The sequence below is a fragment of the Mobula hypostoma genome, chromosome 2, assembly GCF_963921235.1.
Source record: "Mobula hypostoma chromosome 2, sMobHyp1.1, whole genome shotgun sequence".
Taxonomy (NCBI): Eukaryota; Metazoa; Chordata; class Chondrichthyes; order Myliobatiformes; family Myliobatidae; genus Mobula; species Mobula hypostoma.
This window is the reverse complement of record NC_086098.1, coordinates 155,243,246-155,265,840: the sequence shown is the minus strand read 5'-3', so window position 1 is coordinate 155,265,840 and position 22,595 is coordinate 155,243,246. Positions and strand designations below refer to the sequence as shown.

General features: G+C 40.9%; 1 protein-coding gene across 1 annotated transcript; it reads right to left on the bottom strand.

Moving 5' to 3' along the window:
• Nucleotides 1-740: 740 nt before the first annotated feature.
• ufd1l (ubiquitin recognition factor in ER associated degradation 1) lies at nt 741-20,837 on the bottom strand. The gene is made up of 12 exons (XM_063073435.1): nt 20,662-20,837; nt 19,090-19,219; nt 17,940-17,972; nt 17,125-17,246; nt 14,418-14,548; nt 12,512-12,584; nt 11,855-11,923; nt 10,013-10,078; nt 9,072-9,122; nt 7,015-7,103; nt 4,956-5,037; nt 741-2,897 (listed from the first exon to the last, which is right to left on the bottom strand). The coding sequence occupies exons 1-12, from the start codon at nt 20,662-20,664 to the stop codon at nt 2,823-2,825; spliced, it is 924 nt and encodes a 307-aa protein (XP_062929505.1). The 5' UTR covers nt 20,665-20,837; the 3' UTR covers nt 741-2,822.
• Between the last annotated feature and the right edge of the window lie 1,758 nt (nt 20,838-22,595).

Genomic DNA, 22,595 nt, shown 5'->3' with positions numbered 1-22,595 from the left:
AGCTGACTTGCTGAGGTCTCCAATTTGACACAGTTTTCTCCTCGAGGTTTCCTCGATGGTACCTTTCTGAAATAATTCTTATTCATACAAGGCCATCACCCAGGACACTGATGGATTACTCTATAGAGTTATGAGCAGCACAGGTAGGATAGATGGATTTTTTCCTCAGTGCAGGGAAGAATGGTACCAGAACAGAGATTTACAGAGGGGGGAAAAATTTGAAAGGATTCAGAAGGGCAAGTTTTTCCACGTGGATGGTGTGGTTATCTGGAATGAGCTGCCAAAGAATATGGTAGTGGCAGATACAATATCTAGATACGAAAGGAGTAGAAGGATACAGACCTCAGACAGGCAACATGAGGACAAGATAGTCCGAAAGGGCCACTTCTCTGCTGTACAAATCTATGATTCATGTGCACCCAAATCCCTCTGGCCCCATTTTGCGCGCCTGTCCAGGGAGATTAATTAAACCATCGACTGGAGTGTGCAATCATATTTAAGTAATCCCTCTGGAGAAACATTTGATGGTTGCACGTGTTTAGGGAGAGAACCTTTAGTGTACAGTCAAAACAACTGAATTAAAAAAAAAACGATCTTCAGTGGTTGGAAATCTGTGTTTGCCTGTCAATTGGCAAAACTACAGCTGGAAATTTTAAATCCATTTGAATGAGGTCAGTCTTAATGTATAGTTTTCATAAATTCTATTGCATTTCTTTATTTTCCCATAAACCCTTGCAAGAATATGAATCTCAAGGTAGTATATGGTGACTTATATGCATTTCAATAATAAATTCACTTTGACTTTGATAACAACAGCTTCTCCAATCTTTCCATAATACTTTCATCCATTGTCTCTGGTACCAACCTCAAATATTTTCCACGTCCAGTCCCAGGCCACGATGAACTTGCTATGATGCAATGAACAAATATTGCAGTGTCAGCTGACATTTGTGCACGATTTCTAAACACTCTCAACTTAATGAAACACACAGCACCATCACCTTATACATTGATTGTACAAGCAACAGAAGATGGAGCAAATCCTGATGTGCTTTGGTGCTATTTCCGCCAGATAACACTCCCTGTCCCATCCTCAACATTGCATCATGTTGAGTCACAGGGTTTATTTGTGCTGAATTGAATGCAGTGCAGATCAATAACAATGGGCAGGGAAGGGAGTAACAACTCAAGGTCAGAATCTATATTTTGAAGCAATGTGCACACAAATGTAGCAAAAGGAACCGGTGATTATGCAAGGTTTCAAAGAACTGCAGAAAGCCAAATTAATGTAAAGTTGATGCCCAGACACTGTCCTTTTGCATTTTTAACAGAAATTCCAGAGAAATTAGTGAAGAGATAATAATCTTTATCCTCCCACTAACTCATACAGGCCAGCTGGTTTTCTTCTCCCTTGATTCACGTTTCCCATCCCCCTTACCATCCTCCCCCCAACAATCTGCATATCATCCATCCCCTCCCTCAACTATCTTGTTTTAAAGAACCACTGTCCTACCCCATTTTACGTTAGTACAGATCGGCAAACCTAACTTTGTCTCAGTCCTGATGCTGGATCCTGACCCAATACGTTGACCTAACTTTTTGCCTCCACAGCACCCCTCAAATTCTTCCAGCATATTTTTTGTTCCAAATTCCAGTGTCTTCGGTTTCCTTTCATTTTTTTTAATCCATTAAATATTTATTCCCTAGAGCTTCAACTGAATGAAGGTCAATAAAGCCCTGTGAAAATATTAGTGAATTTTTTTTATATAAAAACAGAAATCTGATTAGATAATAGAACAGTGGGGAGAAGAGATGGGAAATTTGATGCTAATGCTACAGGCAAACTCTTCTTACCAAAGTCATATTTAGTGGAAGGAATTAGTGCAAATTGAATAGACATTAAATTCAGAGAGGAAAAGGTGAATGTAAAAGAATGATCAGAATACAGCCCAAATGAAGCAGATTCTTTGGGTTGAACATACTGAATTCCAAAATTTTTGCATTCATATGCACATTGAATGAATACTCAAAAAATAAACATTTTAAATTCAACAACACAGCAAATAGCTTGTTGGACATTTCATTTCTTGGAAGTATCCTCTTCCTCTTGATAGTCCCACATTATGATAAACGGAACATGGGAAATATTAACTGCACAGCCTCGATTCAGTAACACAAGTATTAATTCTTCCATTACATCAACTTAATAAAAGTGATCTTCCTAAGCTTTAAACTTTTCAATAATCAGAACTTGAAATTCACCATCCTTGAAGCAACAACTTTACTTGGAGAACATTACTGCCCTTTTCTCTTCAGTTTCTGCATAAGACTTTGGCCTTAGTTTTGCATACTTGGCTTTTCCCTGAGCTTGTGCTTATATTTTAACTTGATTAATGCTCAACTGTAGAGTTATAAACTGAGACTACAGTAAATTAAATGACTGCTAGCTAAATAGGACAACTAGTTGCATGGAATCACAAGACTAGCAATCCTGAAATGTCAGAAAACTGGTTTACTAAAGGAAGGTTATATACATACAAAGTAACATTTGTAAACACACCTAAAGATAGTCAGCAATGGCCTGCTGTGCAGAATTCCATTCTTAAACCAGTCACTTCAGTCAAAATCAATTGTCCATTAAAGCTAGACACACAAGAGTGAAAGCCAGTCTGTAAGAGAGATAGTGCAAAGGATTCCATTAGAGAACCATGAATGATTTTGTTAAAAATACGTAGTGAATCAGTCTTTTCCAGCTCCTGTGAACTCTTGCCACTTCCTCAAATGGAAAAGGCCGTTCTTCTGCCATTACAGTTCTCAGCAGGTTAAGGCTTCCTTCCTTTCTTGCGCAAAGACTGTCCTTCTCCAGAGAACGCAATGAACCTGCTGGGCCCAGAGTCCTGCACAAATACAAATGATTGTGAAGATTTAGCACAATTCAGCCTTGCTTCACAGTCAAAGCTAAGCATTTCCCAAAGTGAAATAGTGCACAAGATTGCAACATTGGAGCGTGGCCCACGACTGCTTTAAAGCAATCCAAGTAATTACAGGAAGAATTAGCAATCAACAGGTCAACTGCTGTGATGAGTGAAGATATTGTGCAATGTTCTTGTTTAATAAACTCAGTTAAAACTGTACAAGTTCTCATAGACAACTTATAGACAGGATCTACAGAAAGCAGTGAACTCTCACAATTGTTAATTCTTCCATTACATCAATTTAATAAAACTTTACTTTCTAAAGTTTTAATCTTCAAGTCTGAATTGAAAAATTTCATATATTCATGTACAATTTGCAGAGTTTTCATATGAATAAATGGCAAAACAGTGCTGATTACAAACACATTGATATTACTGCAAATGCTGGAAATCTTAAACAAAATACAGCAAATGCTTTAAATATTGAAAAAGATCAGACAGTATCTGTGATGACTGTAAAAGTAAACAGAGCTCAATTTCCAGTCTCTGTTACTCTCCACTAGAACTGCCCGGTCTTTTTAGAATTTCTTGTTTCATTGCATGAGGTTAATGCTGCTCGGTGAAAACCTAGTCTTTTTCTACCAATCATATTTGTGTGTGAATTGAAGTGGTTGGCCTCAATCTGCAGACAAGCAGTAATCTGAATCCACTAGGATGGGTGGAAAGTTGAAATAAACATCCGACAGCTCATTATTATAATGGTTAACCTTGTCCCAACTTGTACACTTGGTGTAAAAGTAGGTGAGAAGCTTTATGACAAGCTCTGCTCAGGCCATGGGCCAGGTTGCCGTCCACCTCCATCTGCACCTACACTGGGTTTTTAGGATCTCAAAAAAATCCAGCAGCTGAAGGAGGTGAAAGGCCAGAGCCAAAAGTTAAATACTTTCACAGGACTACTTGTGCAAGGAGGAATTCTGGCCACCAAATTTACAAATATAGCAGTGTGTTTGATGAGCTACATAGGATATGTCCAATCCTCTTGCTATCAATCTTCCTATAACAAGATCCAATCCACATCACCTCTTACTGTGACTCAACCAACTTTTTCCCCCAATTAACTCTCCGTGTGGAAAACCACCCTGCCCTCCGTCTACTTGGCTGCACCAATGATCAGGGAATTAAAATGACCTTGCATTTAAATTGGATCGGATTTAAGTTTCCTTGCCTGGCAAACATCTCAAAACCCAGCACTAATCTTTCAGCTTTAAAACATCCATTAGCTGTTTGAGAGAGCAACTCTTCACAGCGTGTGGGGATTATTACATGAAAGTGGTGTTAAAGCAACAGATCATCTATGATTTTATTGAATAACATAACCTTTGTGAGAGGACAAATAGCTTTGCCACATCTTTCTTTCTTATAATGTTTGACAGAATTACACATCAATTACTGTCAAGTCAGGTTTAGCAAAAACTACTCCACCTCAACACCCTGGCTCAGCCACATCTTGAGTTTCAAGGTTTTTACCCTCCCATTCCACTTGCCTGGTACCCAGCACGTGGACTTCATAATATTGAACAACTAGCTGAACTTTCAGACATAGAATTCAGAACTACAGCCGTGTTAATGCATTTACTTTACACAAGGTCAGGGAAGCCAAAGAACATAAACGAACAACCTAATTCTACACCTGTCACGAAGGTACTCCATTTGCAGAATGAATGCCTGAGTTCATATTTCACAGCAGCACCATTCCCCTTCTTGATATCAGATTTCACAGGGCATACAAGTGAAGCTGTTCAGCCAAGGTGACCCAGCAAACCCAGTCCCAATGACACTGTGTGGCTCAGTTCAGTAGAAAGAATTCTGATAGAATACATGATCAATATCATTTTAAAATCCACTCCGATTTCCAGCATAAGCACAAAGGCTGACATCAAGTGCACCTCCTATTAGCAAGAGCAGCTCCATTGTTAAACATTTAGAAACAGAACCATTACAAACCAACACATTGATTATTTACATACAACATTCACTCACCTCTTCTACTTGCTTTGGCTGTGGCCGTGAATTCCGGATGAAAGTAATTTTTCCTATTTTGAACTCATAGTTTGGAATTCCTCTGTTTGATCAATGGCAAAAATAAAAGTTAGTCTGCAGTTACAGCTGACACAGTCCTGCAATTATGAACACAAAATCTTAAGCACCTTTTAAATATTTGGACTGTAAATACATGGACACAAAGTATAATTAGGCACTGTTGTAGACACCAACAAACTGCAAGAACTGATCACCTGCCAAAGGGTCATTGAACTGCACTGTTAATCATTTCTCATTCACCTCCCAGCTGACTATATCCAACATTGTGCATTTTCATTACACTAAGACAAATAAATAAGTTCAGTGGGCAAATGGACTAATTCTGCTCCTATGTCTTGTAGCATTATGGTTAATTGAATTGAATTGACTATTACTTACATCCTTCATATACATAAGGAGTAAAAATCTTTATGTTACGTCCCCGTCTAAATGTGCAAGTTATAGTAATTTGTAATATTTGTAATAATAAATAGTATGTACAACAGGACAGTCAATATAACAGACATACAGCTGTATCAGCATGAATTAAGCAGTCTGATGGCCTGGTGGAAGAAGCTGAACCGGAGACTGTTGGCTCTGGCTTTCATGCTTCGGTACTGTTTCCCGAATGGTAGCAGCTGGAACAGTTTGTGGTTGGGGTGACTCAGGTCCCCAATGATCCTTTGGGCCCTTTTTACACACCTGTCTTTGTAAATGTCCCGAATAACGGGAAGTTCACATCTCCAGATGCGCTGGGCTGTCCTGAGTCCTGTGACTGAGGGAAGTATAGTTCCCATATGAGGCAGTCAGGATGCTCTCAGTCTTGCCTCTATAGAAAGTTCTTAGGATTTGGGAGGCCCATACCAAACGATGTTGTGCCCTTTTCACCACACAGCCAGTATGTACACCCCATGTGAGATCCTCAGTGATGTGTACGCCGAGGAACTTAAAGCTGTTCACCCTCTCAACTCCAGATCCATTGAGGTCATTAGGGGTGAGTCTGTCTTCATTCCTCCTGTAGTCTATAACCAGCTCCTTTGTCTTTGCAACATCAGCAACCTATCTAGCATGCAGTCATTCCCTACACTGTATTAGCATCAATACTCCACAAAAATTTCATCAGCTTTCAGTGCAGGAATGAAAATATCACTTGGAATGCAAGTTCTGATATATAGTACATTTGCATTATCTTTTAGTACTGTATTTCAAAATTTCAATTACAACCCATGCACAGAAAAAAATCAACGCACAGCAAAATGTGAAAGACAGAATATCTTTAGCTCAAATTTCTCAATCCTAGTTCTCCAAAAGTCAATGGCTGCATCAGTAATGGGTTGATAATAGGTTATCCACCCATCTCAAACACACTGGGTACATAAAGCAACAAGAAAGGGAAGATCATCATAATTGCCTTCATGTTGAAATGAGCCCTACTTTTTCTTGATTAATCAGGAAATATTTTTAATCTTTCTCCTCTTATCTGAGCCCCTCCAATTTTTCATGGTCTTATGATGATGAATATCTAACAATTATGAAGTTTTCAAAAAAAAAATTGGTGATGCAATGTGAAAATAAACTAGTTTAGCATCTGATCAAAGCCATGAATAAACATCAGTACTACTATCACCACGCCATTTTTTCCCCAACAAATCAACTGGTAAAATTATATCTGACTTCTGGAGAAACTTCTGCCAAGGCCAATGTCTTATACAATGAATGGAATATATATGGGCCATCTTTCCCTGTAAGATGCTTTGTCCCCTCTTTACCCCTTGATCATATCACCATCTCTGATCACTATTAAAAGTCCTAACAAAACATGCTTGCAGTGATAGAATGAATGGACACAAAAAAAAATAGATGAAAACTCAAGTCAGTGGAGTGGATCCTGACACCAGAAGGACTCAAAAGATGGAGAATGATTACTTTGGTACATTCATGAAAATAACATGGACGGCCATCCATGACAAACATCCAGCAGTTGATCATGTGCAACCCCAGTTTGTTTTCAGACGTTCACCTTTTAATATCTTCAGGGTTGATTTGTGCTGGACTGGGATCAACTCCTTTCTTTTTTCCATCTAGTCGGTTGCCAGCACCAGTAAATGGCTGAGAAGACAAAACCAAGGCAATGTGTAACTGTATGAGCCTGTTAATTCTCATCAAATCTGTTGTCCGGTTTTAAAATTGGATCGAAGTGACATCAGACACGACCAGCAAATTCAGGAGAAACAAGGGACGCTTTACCAGTTCAGCAAAATATTAACATTCTGCTTTTCATTGAGGATTTTGATAATTTTATTTTAAGATTCAAGGTTGTTTCTCGTCATTCTTCAGTACGAGTGTAAAGGAGAACAAAATGATTGCTAATCCAGATCCGATGCAGCATTAAAAAGTAAGCATAAAAACATAATACATATAAAAGCAATCCAACAAAGGCCATGTACAAGTAACTGTTGAGTGTGGCCGTATATTCGCAAAGTGACACTAGATGCAGGAGTATTTGTTACAAGGTGACGGACAGGTAGTGATAGTGACAAATGATTCTTGGCAAGAGGAACTATTCTAGGTAGCAGCAGGGCAGATGAAAACAGTTGGATGATGACTGTGTCAGTGTAGGCATGAAATGTGGAGCGTAAGCTTAAAGTGGCAGTGCATAGGGTTGGGGGGGGATGAAGGGTGCTGAGTGGCTGATGTGGTTGTAGTGGTGGGGGTGGGTGGGGTTAACGGATGGAGGTATTACTCAGCCTGACAGCATGGGGGAGGTAACCGTTTTTGGGTCTGGTAGTCTTGGTATGGATGCTACATAGCTTCTTCGCCGATGGGAGTGCAGTGAGTGAGTTTGTCAGTCAATTGAAGTTTATACAGTTGTAATCAAATCAGGAAACAACTACTGGGAGTTTTGGGACATGTACTGAGGAAGGAGAAGCTCGAACAGCTTGCAGTGACATGAAAATTTGATGGAAGAAAAGGTTGTGGTCAACGGCATATTACATTCGTGAGTTAGATCAAGGGATGGCAAGCAAAAGTTTTGAAGAGCTTATTAGAACTTCTCAAATTAAGGACAGATGGAGGACCATGATCACCTACATCATACGACATGGGCGCATAATGATGATATTCCAAAACTTGTTAGCCTCCCTACCGTCAGGATTGGGTACAGAGTCAGGAGTGGGGACGAGAATCTACATATTAACATAACTGGTCAAAAGTGTATCCATTTCTATGAAATAATTACTGGAAGAACTCAGCAGTTGAGCAGCATCAGTTTGGGGCAAAAGAGATGCTTCAGCAATTTGGGTTGAGACTTTGCATCAGTACGGGGGGGGGAGGAGTAAAAAGAGTTGGTACTTATTTGCGGGGACAGTTAGGACAGGAGCTAGTAAATGTTAGGTGGATCCAGGTAGGGGGTGGCGATGGAAAAGGTAAATATATACAGAAACCCTGGCTGGACTGATGGGAATGGGAAAGCAACAAGTGGGGACTGGGTTCTGAGAAACTGGAAATTCAGTGTTCATTCGATTGGGCTGCAGGCCACCCAAATGGAATACAAGATGCATCTAGTTTACACTTGGCCTCTGACCATTGACCATCTCTTTGTTTATATAATTTTTTTTTTTAAAAAATCACTATTCCAACATTAATCCCACTTTGTTTTGTTCTCCCAACATTCTTGTCGACTCTGCATCAGCCCAAAATTATATCGCTCATCTACACCAGGGGAAATTAACCTATCAATCCGCAGGTCTTTGGGACCCTCACAGACAGTACCCAGTTCTCTGGCATTGTGAGGTAGTGGCTCTACTAGCATTGTCACCCAAAGAAAGTTACACCCTATGCGACCTGCAGATCAAGCGTCTTATGCTCTACCTGCTTTGCCAGCCAGAATGGTCCATTTCTGCTCCAAATTCATATGTATGTAATGGCAAGGGTAGAACAAGATCTACGTTTGATGCTCAAAACATATCATATAGGCACTGTAAACAGAAAAGCACCCAGCTTAGCAGAGTGCTTTACAACAAAACTAGAATTCCCAGCTATTCCATTACAGAACACAGTGTTACATTTTCTACTTACCCGGAACCCCAAGTCAATTGGCACAAAGGCAGTATGATCAGCTTCAAGATCCTAGAAACAAGATTATCCATATAATATCAAACAATGGAAATAGTGTCAAAAACAAAACAGGCATGTTAAAGTTATGCTGCTATTAAATGATTGTAATACAGTACAGGAGATGAATCAAGATCTAAATGTCTTTATTTTTTAATCACATTACTTCCATAGCAGTAAGTAATCAAAAACCCTAAGTGATCAATAAGCTTTATCTATCTTTTTTATTACAGGAATTTTGTTTCAGCTTTGAATTCTAGTTAGCTGGTTTTAAAAGATCACTTAACAAAATGAAAACAAGGTAAAAAACAAATGAAAGCCTGGAAAATGGAGGCTGGAGGCCTGCATGTGTGTATGGCAGGGAGGGAGGAAAGGAAGGGGATAGTTTTGCTGTTGCTGTTCTGTTGTTTGTTGTGTTCCACGTTGTTCTGCTGAACATTGTTGGTGCCAGATTGTGTGGCTACGCTTGTGGGTTGCGCACAGCACACAACCTAGGTTGCATTGGTTGTCCGTGCAACCAACACATTTCACCATGCGCTCCGATGTACATGTGACAAGCAAGTCTGAATACGAAAACCAGGTTGTAAAGGAAAAGATAACTTTATGTGGGGCTACACAATATGAAACTCTTCTCTGCACTTTTTTTGGAATAGTGCCTTTTTTTTCAAAAAAGCATCAGGAAAGCTGATAGGTCCCCAGACATAATGATTTATCCACAAAGCAACACCTCCCAGAGAGGTATCAACCTAAAGTTTTGTACTCAATTATTCATTTGCAAAACACACGTTTCTGAGAGCCATAAAAAAGGGTAAAAGTTACATTAAAACCCTTTTCATATCTGACTGATACACCCTTCTATATCGTCCATAACAGACTATCTAAGAATTAGTTAGTGCATTCCATACCGAGGTGTCTTCAGGCTGGTAATGCCTTTCAGGCTCTTTGTAACCCAATGGGGCATCAAAATCTACCTACATAAAGAGAAAATATAAACCATGAGCTCAGACAACATTGGACAAAGAGAAATAGTAGATAAGCAGATGGTCCAGATTCATGTTTAAAGTAGACAACTGGGAATCTGTGACACTATTTGCTCATCACCCACGGCTGGAAGGGCCTGCAGGCAATTGAACAGCACATTGCCAGCATGGAGCAGTTAAAGAGACCAGGAGACACTAGTAGGTCGCCAGTGGGTACAGAGATTGCTCATCTCAGCCGTGGAGATAATTGACATTGTATGTCCCACAACGTGCCTCTGCACCATGGATTTTGAAGAGGCAAAAAAAAATTCCCAGAGAAATCTCATGTATAGTCATGACGCGAAGGCAGTTAGTCTTAATCATGTTTGGTCGCTTGTCACTCAGACTAACCACCAGGAATCATACAGGAATAATGGAGACTTGCATCTAAAGTCAATGCCTTTAAGAAACTAGTGGAAAATGATCATCTTCTGGGGCCTCTAATTCCTGAATGGTCATAGTTCTAGATATCAGAAAGGTTCTCCTTACACCCTGTACCTAATAATGTGGCCACCCAGTATAAGTTCATGGTCTTCTGCTGTTGTCAGTCATTCAATGCGTTGGGCGTTCAGAGATGCTCTTCTGTTGTAATGCATGGTTATTTGAGTTAGTCATCTTTCTGTCAGCTTGAACCAGTCCGGCCATTCTCATCTGATCTCTCTCATTAACAAAACATCACTGCAGTTAATGCTTTTTTTTATTGTTTTTCACAATTGTCTGTAAACTATAGAGACGGTTGTGAACAAAAACTCCAGGAAATCTGAAATACTCAAACACCCTGTCCGTCACCAACAATCATTCCACAGTAAGAGCTACATTTCTTCCCCATTCTGATGTTTGGTCTGAATAACAAAAGTCTCTTGACCATATCCACAAGCTTCTAATGCATTGAGTTGCTGCCACATGACTGGCTGATTAGATAAGTGCATTAATGAGATCTTGAGTACAGGTGTACCTAATAGAGGCCACTGACTGTATTGTGAAGCTGGCCCTTGGTCCATTGAATTTTGACTCCCTCCTCCTCACCCACTCTGAGCAAGTTAGAACGGTTGAGAGATAAGCAACGTATTTTGGTGGTGTCTATTATAACATCTCCACGGCTTTCAAAGGCAACAATGTTTTCAAAAATTACGTCAAAAAATGCTGGTAATTCACTTGCACACAAAAGCTAGCAGTGATGTGAAAAGTCCATGGTGGTGCAAGGATAATGGCTGGCTATAAAAAAATAACTCCCTTGCTTTTCTTCAAATAGTCCCATTGATATCTTAAGACTACTTGAGAAAATGGAGCGAATCTTAATTTACTAAGCAATTGAAAGGCAACACATCTGGTAACGCAGCACTGGAAAAACAAAGAACAATTACATACACACCCACACACACTGCTGGAGGAACTCAGAAGGCCAGGCAGCATCGATGGAAAAAAGTACAATGTTTCAGGCCGAAACCCTTCGGCAGGACTGCTGAGTTCTTCCAGCATTTTGTGTGTGTCGCTCGGGTTTCCCACATCTGCAGATTTTCTCTTGTTTGCTCTATGGCATATATGGGATTTGAATTCTTGACCATCTAATGCAAGTTAACAATGCAACTGCACTATGATTGTCACCTTGAAGACTTCTGCAGGGCACCTGGTGAGACAACAGCATATTGCTAGAACAGGCAACCACAATCTCCCTACTGTACGCTATTAAAATATATTCACAAAACTTCAAGACAGAATGAAACTTACGTTCATGTCACACTCGATGATAGAAACAGCTTTGTCTGGTTTAGTTTCCATGACCCGGAGCTCATAGATCTGAAACACAGAAACTCTTCAAAAGAAACTTTTTCTTTGTGTACAGGCTGGCCAAAGCACAGCATCTTAGATTCACGCAGTCTGATATAATACATTGAGTTTGTTTAATGGATGTATCTGAGTGACTTAATACATTGCACACGTTGAGACACGTTGTTCAGGCCTGTGGGGAAAAGACAGTTTGAACCGGATCATCAACTTTCACTCTACAGTCAGTCGTCTTCCTGACTATTTTAGACGAGTGTTAGCAATATGACATATATACACCAAAACCAAGATATGACTGTGGCAGGAAACGTTCTAATGAGGTAACTCTAAAGTTTTCTGCAGTATGCCCAGTGTACACGACTGTGTTAGAGTTCAAGTAGAATTGAAATCTTTAAACGCTATTTCTGGCCGTCTAAATCTTCAGTCCAATTTTAAAACTTTTGGATCAAATTGATCACTACAGGTCCTTTCTCCGCATCTTCTATCAACAGTGCAGAGCCATGAACGAGGAGAAACTCTAACTTGAAGCTGTGTATTTATCAGACAGTAGAAGTATCAGTGTTAATGAAAATCCCTGCCCATGGACCACTGACCACTCACCTTCTCATTGTAGTTGATGGCGATGACGTCACCAGTGGTCAAGCAGGCGAAGTTCCTCAGGGCGTTTTCTAATCTGAGTTGAACATTAAGGAGAGGACACCAACTGCAGGAGCACACAGCTGAACATTTATCAGCAAATGCTTCCAGCACTGAACTCATTGACAGCTTTGAGATAATGTAAAAAAAAAAGGTAATCTCACAGATAGCTCCATGGAAGGATCTTTGACACAAAACTCGGGTGAGGGAGGGGAACATCTACTCAGACTATTAGAGGCCTGCGTCAGGCATTTTCATGCCTTACAAGGCATGCCTTTGACACAAAACTCAATTCTTGACCAATCAAACTAATTTTATTTAATCAGCAGCTGTTTATGCCTTGATAATCTAACTTTTTCTCTAGATACAAGTCACGACCTCCAACACTCCCTCAGCAGTGCATTCCAAGTTCCAGCTACTCTTTTTCCTCGGATCCTCTCTAAACTACTGATCCCTTACCCTAAAGTTAAGCCCTCTAGTTTTAGTTACTTCTATGGAGTGCGGGGTGGGGAAGGGAAGAGGATTCCCATTAGGAAAAGGGGAGGTGCAACGAGACCTGGGTGTCATTATACACCAGTCATTGAAAGTGGGCATGCAGGTACAGCAGGCGGTGAAAAAGGCGAACGGTATGCTGGCATTTATAGCGAGAGGATTCGAGTACAGGAGCAGGGAGGTACTACTGCAGTTGTACAAGGCCTTGGTGAGACCACACCTGGAGTATTGTGTGCAGTTTTGGTCCCCTAATCTGAGGAAAGACATCTTTGCCATAGAGGGAGTACAAAGAAGGTTCACCAGATTGATTCCTGGGATGGCAGGTCTTTCATATGAAGAAAGACTGGATGAACTGGGCTTGTACTCGTTGGAATTTAGAAGATTGAGGGGGGATCTGATTGAAACGTATAAGATCCTAAAGGGATTGGACAGGCTAGATGCAGGAAGATTGTTCCCGATGTTGGGGAGGTCTAGAACGAGGGGTCACAGTTTGAGGATAGAGGGGAAGCCTTTTAGGACCGAGGTTAGGAAAAACTTCTTCACACAGAGAGTGGTGAATCTGTGGAATTCTCTGCCACAGCAAACTGTTGAGGCCAGTTCATTAGCTATGTTTAAAAGGAAGTTAGATATGGCCCTTGTGGCTACAGGGGTCAGGGGGTATGGAGGGAAGGCTGGGTTCTGAGTTGGATGATCAGCCATGATCATAATAAATGGCGGTGCAGGCTCGAAGGGCCGAATGGCCTACTCCTGCACCTATTTTCTATGTTTCTATGTTTCTATATACCTCTCAAATTTCAGACCCTTCAGCCTCCTCTGCTCCACAGAAACTATCACGTCTCATCTAGTCATACACCTCAACTAAAATGCTCCACTTCTAGACAACATCCCATTGGGTCTTCTCTGTATCCTCTCCAGTGTAAACACATCCTTCCTATAGAATGGTGACCAGATAAGTATACACTACTCTGGCTTATAACACTTCATAATGTTCATAGAAAGGTACAGAACAGAACCCGTCCCCTCGGCCTCTCTAGTCCATGCCGAACCATTTAAACTGCCTGCTCCCATCAACCTGCACCCTGACCACAGCCCTCCATACCCCTACCATCCATGTACCTCTTCAAACTTCTCAAACATAGTCATCAAGCTTTGCAGTGCTGCAAACCAACAAAATTTAATAATAAAACTGATTCTGATTCAATAAAGTCAACTTATGACATCAGGTCATACACTCCTCATTTAGAAACCACCTAATCTCCATGAAGTAGTAAAATTTTACTTTAAAATATTAATTTGAGCAAAATTCAGTTCTGGAAGATGCACCTTCAGTATTCAAATTGCAATCATTGAATAGAAACAGTACTGAACAGAAGGATACACAGCTTTGGGATTGGTGATATCCAGGAAATCTGGAGCCTGCGGTTGAAATTTGGAATAAGTGGCAACCATGAGGTTCACACTCTCTACCTGGACCAGGCCCCCTTCCTCCAGAAGCAAGTTCTGCATCATCTAGAGATGGGGACAATATGGGTTAAATCACCAGAGACAGTGGTAAATGGACATTGTTCAGCTGAACTCTTGGTGCAACATCTACCAATCCAACCAATTAGACAGATGCTTTACATACTTAGCATAACCATTCAAGTTAACAAAAATATTTGCTGCACCCAGAGTGTTTGAGAGATTTACGCACTAGTTTGGCCAACTTAAGATAGCAGTGGATATGCATAACAGCCCCATATGAATTGGCTCTTTTTTTCAATCTACCCATTTCTAACTCTACATCCTTGTCTTCATTCACATTCTAACCACATAATTGAAACAATTAACCTCAGTTTTTAAACATTTGTTTTACTTAACATTGTCTTTTCAGTACAGGTTTGCACAAATTTGTCTGCAAAACATTCGTTCCTGATTTAAATCCCGAATGATTCTGCTCTGATTTTTTTAACCTTACACTTCCTCTCGTTTCTTTGAGGACTTCCCTAATTGATGATCTATCACCCACAAGGACAAGGGCAACAGGCACTCAATGCCACCATCATTTGCACAATGCCCAGTAAGTCACTTACAATCTCAATTTAGAAATACATCTTCCATCATTTATTCTGGAATTTCCCAACAACGGACGGATCACCAAAAAGACTTCAATAATTCAAGGCTGCAGCTCCCTTTCAACAGCATTTAATCCAGCTTTTGCTGGCGGTGCCCACAAGAGCTTCTCAGTATTTTCCCAATTTATTTTAAGTAAGTCATTCTCAGTTTCCCATTCTCTCGCTCAGGGTTGGCAATCTTTTTTTATGCCATGCACCCAGTAGCAATATGCAAGCTGTCCGTGAACCCCAGGTTGGAAACTGCTGCTCTAGGGAATGGAAGTCAATTCAACATCACTGTTGAATAAGCTCTGGTTTAATAAGTGTCACTTCATAACTGGTACACCATCCAACAGTTCCCTTAGTCTTTTTTAAAGATTAACTTTGTCACATGTACATGAAACAGTGAAATGCACTATTTGTGTCAACAAGCAACACTCAGAGGATTGAGTCTGCAAATATCTCCACACTCATTCACTAATCCTAAATGTACATCGTTGGAATGTGGGAGGAAACCAGATCACCCAGAGGAAACCCACACAGTCATGGGGAGGAAGTACAGACAGTAGCAGGAATTGAACCCCCATCAATGATTACTGGCACTGCTCTAACCACTACGCAACCATGCCCCCCTTTTTAAACCATCCCCAGGCCAGAAAACTTCAGATCTGAGGCTACTCCTTCAATTAAAATGTCAGGCTTCACCATGAAGATCAGTCTAAGGTATGGAGTATTGATTTTAAACACTATCATTTCCAGGCATTTGCCAGAGTGGCAGGAACTAATTTCTGAAACATTGTGAGGGCACATGGCCAAGTGGTTAACACATTGGACTAGCAACCTGAAGGTTGTGAGTTCGAGACCCAGCCAAGGGAACGTGTTGTGTCCTTGAGCAAGGCACTTAATCATACATTGCTCTGCGACGACACTGGTGCCAAGCTGTATGGGTCCTAATGCCCTTCCCTTGGACAACATTGGTGTCATGGAGAGGGGAGACTTGCAGCATGGGCAACTTCCATACAACCCTGCCCAGGCCTGCGCCCTGGAGAGTGAAGACTTTCCAGGCACAGATCCATGGTCTCGCAAGACTAACGGATGCCTTTACTTACCCACTTTTAAAAAAGTCTTCACTTTATGCAAAATATTCTATGGACCTTGCTACAGTGGAAACATTTGACAACTTTGCACAACAGTAGTCACCAATAAGAAAAACAAACCATTTATCTAGTCTGGTACCACGAGCTGAGGGAACATTGTTGATCTTAATACCAACAGCAACTGCTTCTTGACAGCAACACAGAATATTTAAAAGTAATGTGTTACTGGATTTTAATCTTTTATCCAAAGGGCCAATGTGGGGAAGAATAATGAAACTTTAAAATATTTTGTAAATTTATATAAAGAGTTTAACAATGTACATTGCCTTAATTCAAATGATTTATTAACTCCTCTGGAGCTGCATAGAGCTCATTTGAAAGCTATGATGATACCGTGATTTGATGGTGATAAAGGGATGTCTCAGGTTGGTGGATATTCATACGAGTAAGAGGCATAAAGGTCAGTTGTTACACTCAAGCGTTTGATCCTGGAATTCCTTGTTCCACCATCAGCTAGACCAGGGTCAACGCAAAGAATCGAGGTCCAGGAGTTGATCAGAGGTTCAGAAGTCTTAGACCGATGGCTGAAGCTGGTGACTGAAGGCCCGGAAGCCTGCCCTAGAGTTGGACTGTCCGTATGCATGGGTGAGAGGGCGGGTGGGAGAGCGGAAAGGAGCGTGTTTTGTTGTGCTTATTGTGTTCTGTGTTGCTCTGTCAAACATGCTATATTGGCACCAAAACCTGTGGAGGCACTTGCAGGCTGCCTTGGTACATCCTCAATGTTTGATGGACGTTAATGCAAATGACGCATTTCACTGCGTGTTTCAATGTACACGTTATAAATCAATCTGATTAATTCTCCCTGCAGTCACATTCCGCAACAACATGCACTCACCCAGTGAGGCAGGTAACAGATTCCTTCCTCAGCCACAAATTCCAAAACACCACAATGCGTAATTCGGTCAGTTTTCCTGTTAGTAAGTTTAAAGAGCATTGGGTATGTGATGTTCAGTCGACCTGCCAATAAAAATAAAATATTATTTCAGTCCAGCCATAAAAGGAAAAACAAGAGGAAGATATATTTCAGGAATAGGGATATGACCATAAAACCTATTGAGCACTGCTAATAAACCACAGGAACTGAAAATTATAAAGTCAAAGACAGCACCTCATATTTTGCTTGGGAAGCCTACAACCCAATAAAAATTAACATTAATTTTTGCAGTTTCATGGACACTACATCCTTTGTGTTTCTTTCCCACTCCCACCAGGCCATCTAGGTTCTCTCCTGTCATTCATATTACCCCAAAACCCCTCACTATCCAGACTCATGACCCTCGCCCCACTTTGTTCCATTTGCCATCTACCTGGGTTTCTGTTCCCTTTGTTCACTTTTCCTATCCCCTCCATCTCTTGATTCCATCTGCCCAGCATTCCTCCCTTATCTGGCTCCATCCATCAACTACCAGCCTCTGTCTCACTCCCCCTTCTCACTTTTACACAAAGCCAATCTTCTGTCTGCACTTTCTGTCCCGATGCAGGGTCTCGAGTTCTCCCAACAGGTTTTTTGTTTCAAAAATACCACTTTATACTTTTAAATATTCAATATTAAGCATGTGGAAAGATGACGTGTCACTAGCACTAAATGCTGGACAGAAAACTGTATTGTTTAACAGTGGTACAAGGATGCATACAGATTCAGGTACTTACTCAGTTGATCCAGGGCAGACGGTGGCATTATTACTGTGCAAGAAGAAACACCAAATACAATGTAAATTAGTAAAATAGAAAATATTGGGTGTCTTCATACTAAAATAGAAAAACTCATACTCTTTTCCCATGTCAAGGCTTTGAAGTAGACTGCTTCTTACACAGCATGCAAGAGCACTGTAATCCGCAAAATAGGTCAGAAAACCCTTCAACTGTGCCAAGAAGTTGGCAACTTCCCATTCTGTTAATGTCCAACAGCTGTTGGCTGGTCTGCTGACATCAAGAATAGACTATTCCAAGTGCAGAGAAAACAAATTATTCTACCTGGCATGCAACAGCAGCATATTTTCCTTTCAATGTAAAGTATATTTCACGTTGATGAGAAGAGTTTTACAATAATTAACAAATTTAGAAAGTTCTCATCATTCCCAGTATCTACAAACATTTGAACTTGTTCTAGGATATCTCTACAGTACCTCTTCAGCTCTGGAATATTGTCCAATGGAGCAAAGATTGTGGGAATTCAAAGACAAAGTGAAAGAACCATTGACAACCCTGAGCCCCTTCTTCGTGAGCAGGAATGCAACATAAAGCAATCCAGAGTTTACAAAGATCTACCAAAAATAATTTGAGCAGAAGCAGATGGATTTCCATATGATCAGGAGGCCATTCAGCCTATCAAGTCTATGTCAACTTGCAAAGCAATCCCTTTTCTCAACAATTTTTCCTATAATTCTGAGCGAATTCCCCCACCAAGATTCTATTACTGATGTACACAGTAGAGGCAATTTACAACAAGCAATTAACCTACATAGCCACTTATCATTCAGGCTGCCACAGGAGAACTTAAAGACAGCACTGGAGATTAGGAATGAACCCAGGCAGCAGTTCTTCTAGCTGTCAGATTGTAATAGCCTCACACAGATGCTAAATGTTGGTTTGGATGATGGCTGTGCAGCAGTTCAGTTGATTAATAGTTCAGATGGAACTTTCCAATACAGAAATACAAAACTTCAGAGAAAATAAATTCAATAAATATAAAAATTCCAGAGTGCCGAAATCAAAACTTTCTGAAAAGTAGACTTTGCTTGCCTGCCTGTTAACAAAGCAACTAGACAATGGGAAAGTAGGTAAAATTCCAACCACTTACTTTTTCCTCCCTTCTCTACATCCGATCGATCACTGCCTGCAAACATTGAGACAGAGTAGCAGCGGTACTGCGTTGAGAACCGATTCCGAAATGCTTGCGGAATTGCTTGGTCAAACATATTGAAGGCAAACTACATTGAGAAGAAATGAGAATTACGAAAAGAAAGTCTCAGGAAAAATATAACTGCATCAGACTGAGAAAACAAAATCTTTTATGGGTTTGCTTAAAGTTGGAATAAAATATAACATACTTTCAAATTGTATTTTATCAGAAGGCTCTATTAGCATTCATATCAGTCTTTTTCTCTAGTTACATTGAATGAACTCCAGGAAGGGAATAGGAGCCTTCAGATTCCATTCCACTTCCTAAGCTTCCTCAACATTACCAGGTGGTCTCATAAACTGACAGCAAGTCATACATTCAAGCTTTATCATTTCTTTGTGTGTACTCATTTGTAATTAACTTTCAGGGTGAAACTAGGGAGTCATTAGTACATTTCCTCTGGTGAGGGCAATGCAGACTGAGGAAGTAAAATCTTAGTATGAGGTCAAAGAGTAAGAAGGCTCATCTATTCTCACAGGGAGAAAGAAATAACAAATTCTTATTCACAAAATCCTATATACACAAGGCCACCCAATAATGTTTAATATCAGAGACTGACATAGTAAAGCAATTTCTAACCTTATATACTGCAGTATTCAAGAAATGTCAATAGCAAAATTCCACTGCCCAAACATGGAGGGAAGAGCAGCATTTTTTAATTATAATCATCTCCAATTACTGTCCACTGATATATACAATGCTATGCACCTGTAATGTTCCCACAAAATATGGGATATACTCTATATTTATATTACTGCTATATCTATACTCTATTCTTGGTTGGGGCAACTGTAACGAAAATCAATTTCCCTCGGGATCAATAAAGTATCACTATGACTAAATTTTTCATTACACCTGTATATACATGGACGTACGCGAGACAATAAACTCAACTTTGGCGTTGATTACAGGTTTAAAACCTGAGATTCAGAACACCAGACAGTAATGGAGTGGGTTAAATATTCTTCCTAATGACCATGACAATCATATTAAGGGCCATCTCACAATACCACTTGGAGCCCTGCTCAGCAGATAGATTTACTCATTTGAGTCCACTTCCCTACCTACCCACTAGCCAGTGAAGAGAGGCTTAGCAGCTCAGATGTTATCTTTACACTCACTAAGATTAGAAATGGCTCCGACACAAAATGACATCAATTGTAATAGAAATCAGATAACTTTAAAAAAAAGTAGGCAATCACCTGGTTGTTTGACAACACGAACCCTTTTCTCGACTAGCAATGGAGGTGGCTTGTAATTCTTTAATGCAAAGTCCCTGTCAGTTCTCGGACGCATTTAGTACATTCCCAAATCCCAGAGATTATAAAAAGGTTCAGCGGGGAATGTCTAAATGCCGAAGGGGGTCTCTCACGTTCTACAATGACTGTGCAATCTCTTCACATACCACCCCAACCTTCCCCTCCCCCATACAACACCGGGTCCCCACCTTGCTCACCCCGGCCACCTTACCATGCTTCCTTCTACCCAGCCTCTGACGAGACAATACGTGGCTAACTGGTTTCTCCTGTGATCTCTTCCAGCAATTCCTCCGCCGTTCTCCTGCACAGGTAAACACTGCCTGTACGCCGCCACGACCCACCGGAACCAGCGCTACAGCCGGGCATGCAGGGAGCCGGCTTCTATTCGCTGACACCTACGCTGTACCCCTGTCATTGGGTTCTTTGACACGACCAATCATGTGACAGATTCCAGAATATCTCACTATTCATTGCGCCGCTGGAAACCCTGTTGACCAATCAATGCCACACAGTCGGCATGTAGCTGCTGTTCATTGGGTTGTTCAGGTTAGTTTCGACCATTCACACTCGCGCTTACTTACGGAAGGTGAATGTTCAGGGCGCCGGGCTTTAGTAATGGGAGCCGAATGAGTGGAGAGGGAGAGGGTTCCCGCCTTTCAGATTCAAATTTAGATTTATTTATCACATGTACATAAAAACATACAATGAAATGTTTATGCGTTAACAACCGACAAACCTAGGGATGTGCTGGAGGTAGTCCACAAACACATATCCATCAATTCCCCTTTCCTGCCCATCAATCACCAGTTGTGGGGTTTACAGAGGCTGCAGATGCTGAAATCAGTTCAAAAACCAAACTGCTGGAAGAACTCTAAGTTACGCAGCATTTTTGTTGGGGGGGGAGAGAGAGAGAGGAGGAAGAGGAAGAGGAATGGTCAATATTTGGGTTGAGATTTAATTCCACCTGCCAAGAGTCTGCTCAACTTTTCATCTCATCTATATTCTATTGTAGCCTTAGATGCTTAACTTGCTCTCCACAAAACCACCAACTCTCATGCCATCCTCAAATTTACTAATGCTACCTCCTGCACTGACAGACGTGTAAGCAGCAAAGGTCCCAGCACCAATCCCTGTGGTACACCACTGGTCAAAATTTCCCAAACTAGAAAAAACATCCTTCTATCGCTACCCTCTGGCTGCTGGTGTTGGAGCATCTACACCGGAGTTCGAGGCAAGTGGTCCTAGGACAGCTGGCTCCTTCCATGCTTTCCGTCTGTGCTGGCCTGAGTGCCAAATTAGCAACTTGTGAAAATCAGACAAAATGGCAAGGTTGCCGCCTGATGCGCCACAAGGAGCAGAAAGGAACAACAGCAACCTCGATCCTCTAAGTCGTATCACCAAGCCAGTTTTGGTCCTGCTTGGAGCGTAGTATGGTTACTACTGTGCCATGCCTTCCAACGGACTTCTTCAGCTAGAATCAAACCATTTGCTTTTTCTGGTTACCTGCTATCCAAAATGAATGTTGAGATTACCATTTGAATCACAGTCCATTGATGTTTTGAGGTAGTTTCTGCACCTTATGCTCTCCGTGAGGAATGGGTTCCTGTTAATGTGCCATAATTTAGTGTGGTATGCTTTCTTCATTTAGTACCCAATGCAGGCTGAATGCTCTGATTGTACAGTAAAGGAAATATTATCATAGCAGTTATCAGACAAGAGATGCAAGCAGCCCTTGAATCATCAGCAACCATAGTTTCCATTAGTGCACAGGTCCACCCCTTGGGATAATCCCCAGCACATGTGTTGATGGTGACTTACAGCTATGGCTGATTTTACTGTAGTTTAACAGGGATGAAAGAGGTGAATTAGGAGTCAGAAAGGGTGGCATACTGTATGTCCAGATAGCAGAGGAGAAGACCCCATTTTAGGAAACGTTTCTTTCCCTCTGCCATCAGAATTTTGAACAATGAACTCATTAAGCTGCCTTGCCTTTCTTCTTTTGCATTATTTAGTTTTATTTTCACGAACAGTAATTTGTTTTGCCTGAGCTGCACTGCTGCCACCAAACAACAAATTTCATAACCTCTGTTGGTGACGATAAACCTGATTCTAATTCTCAGTCCTGAACAATGTTTCCCGGTAGGG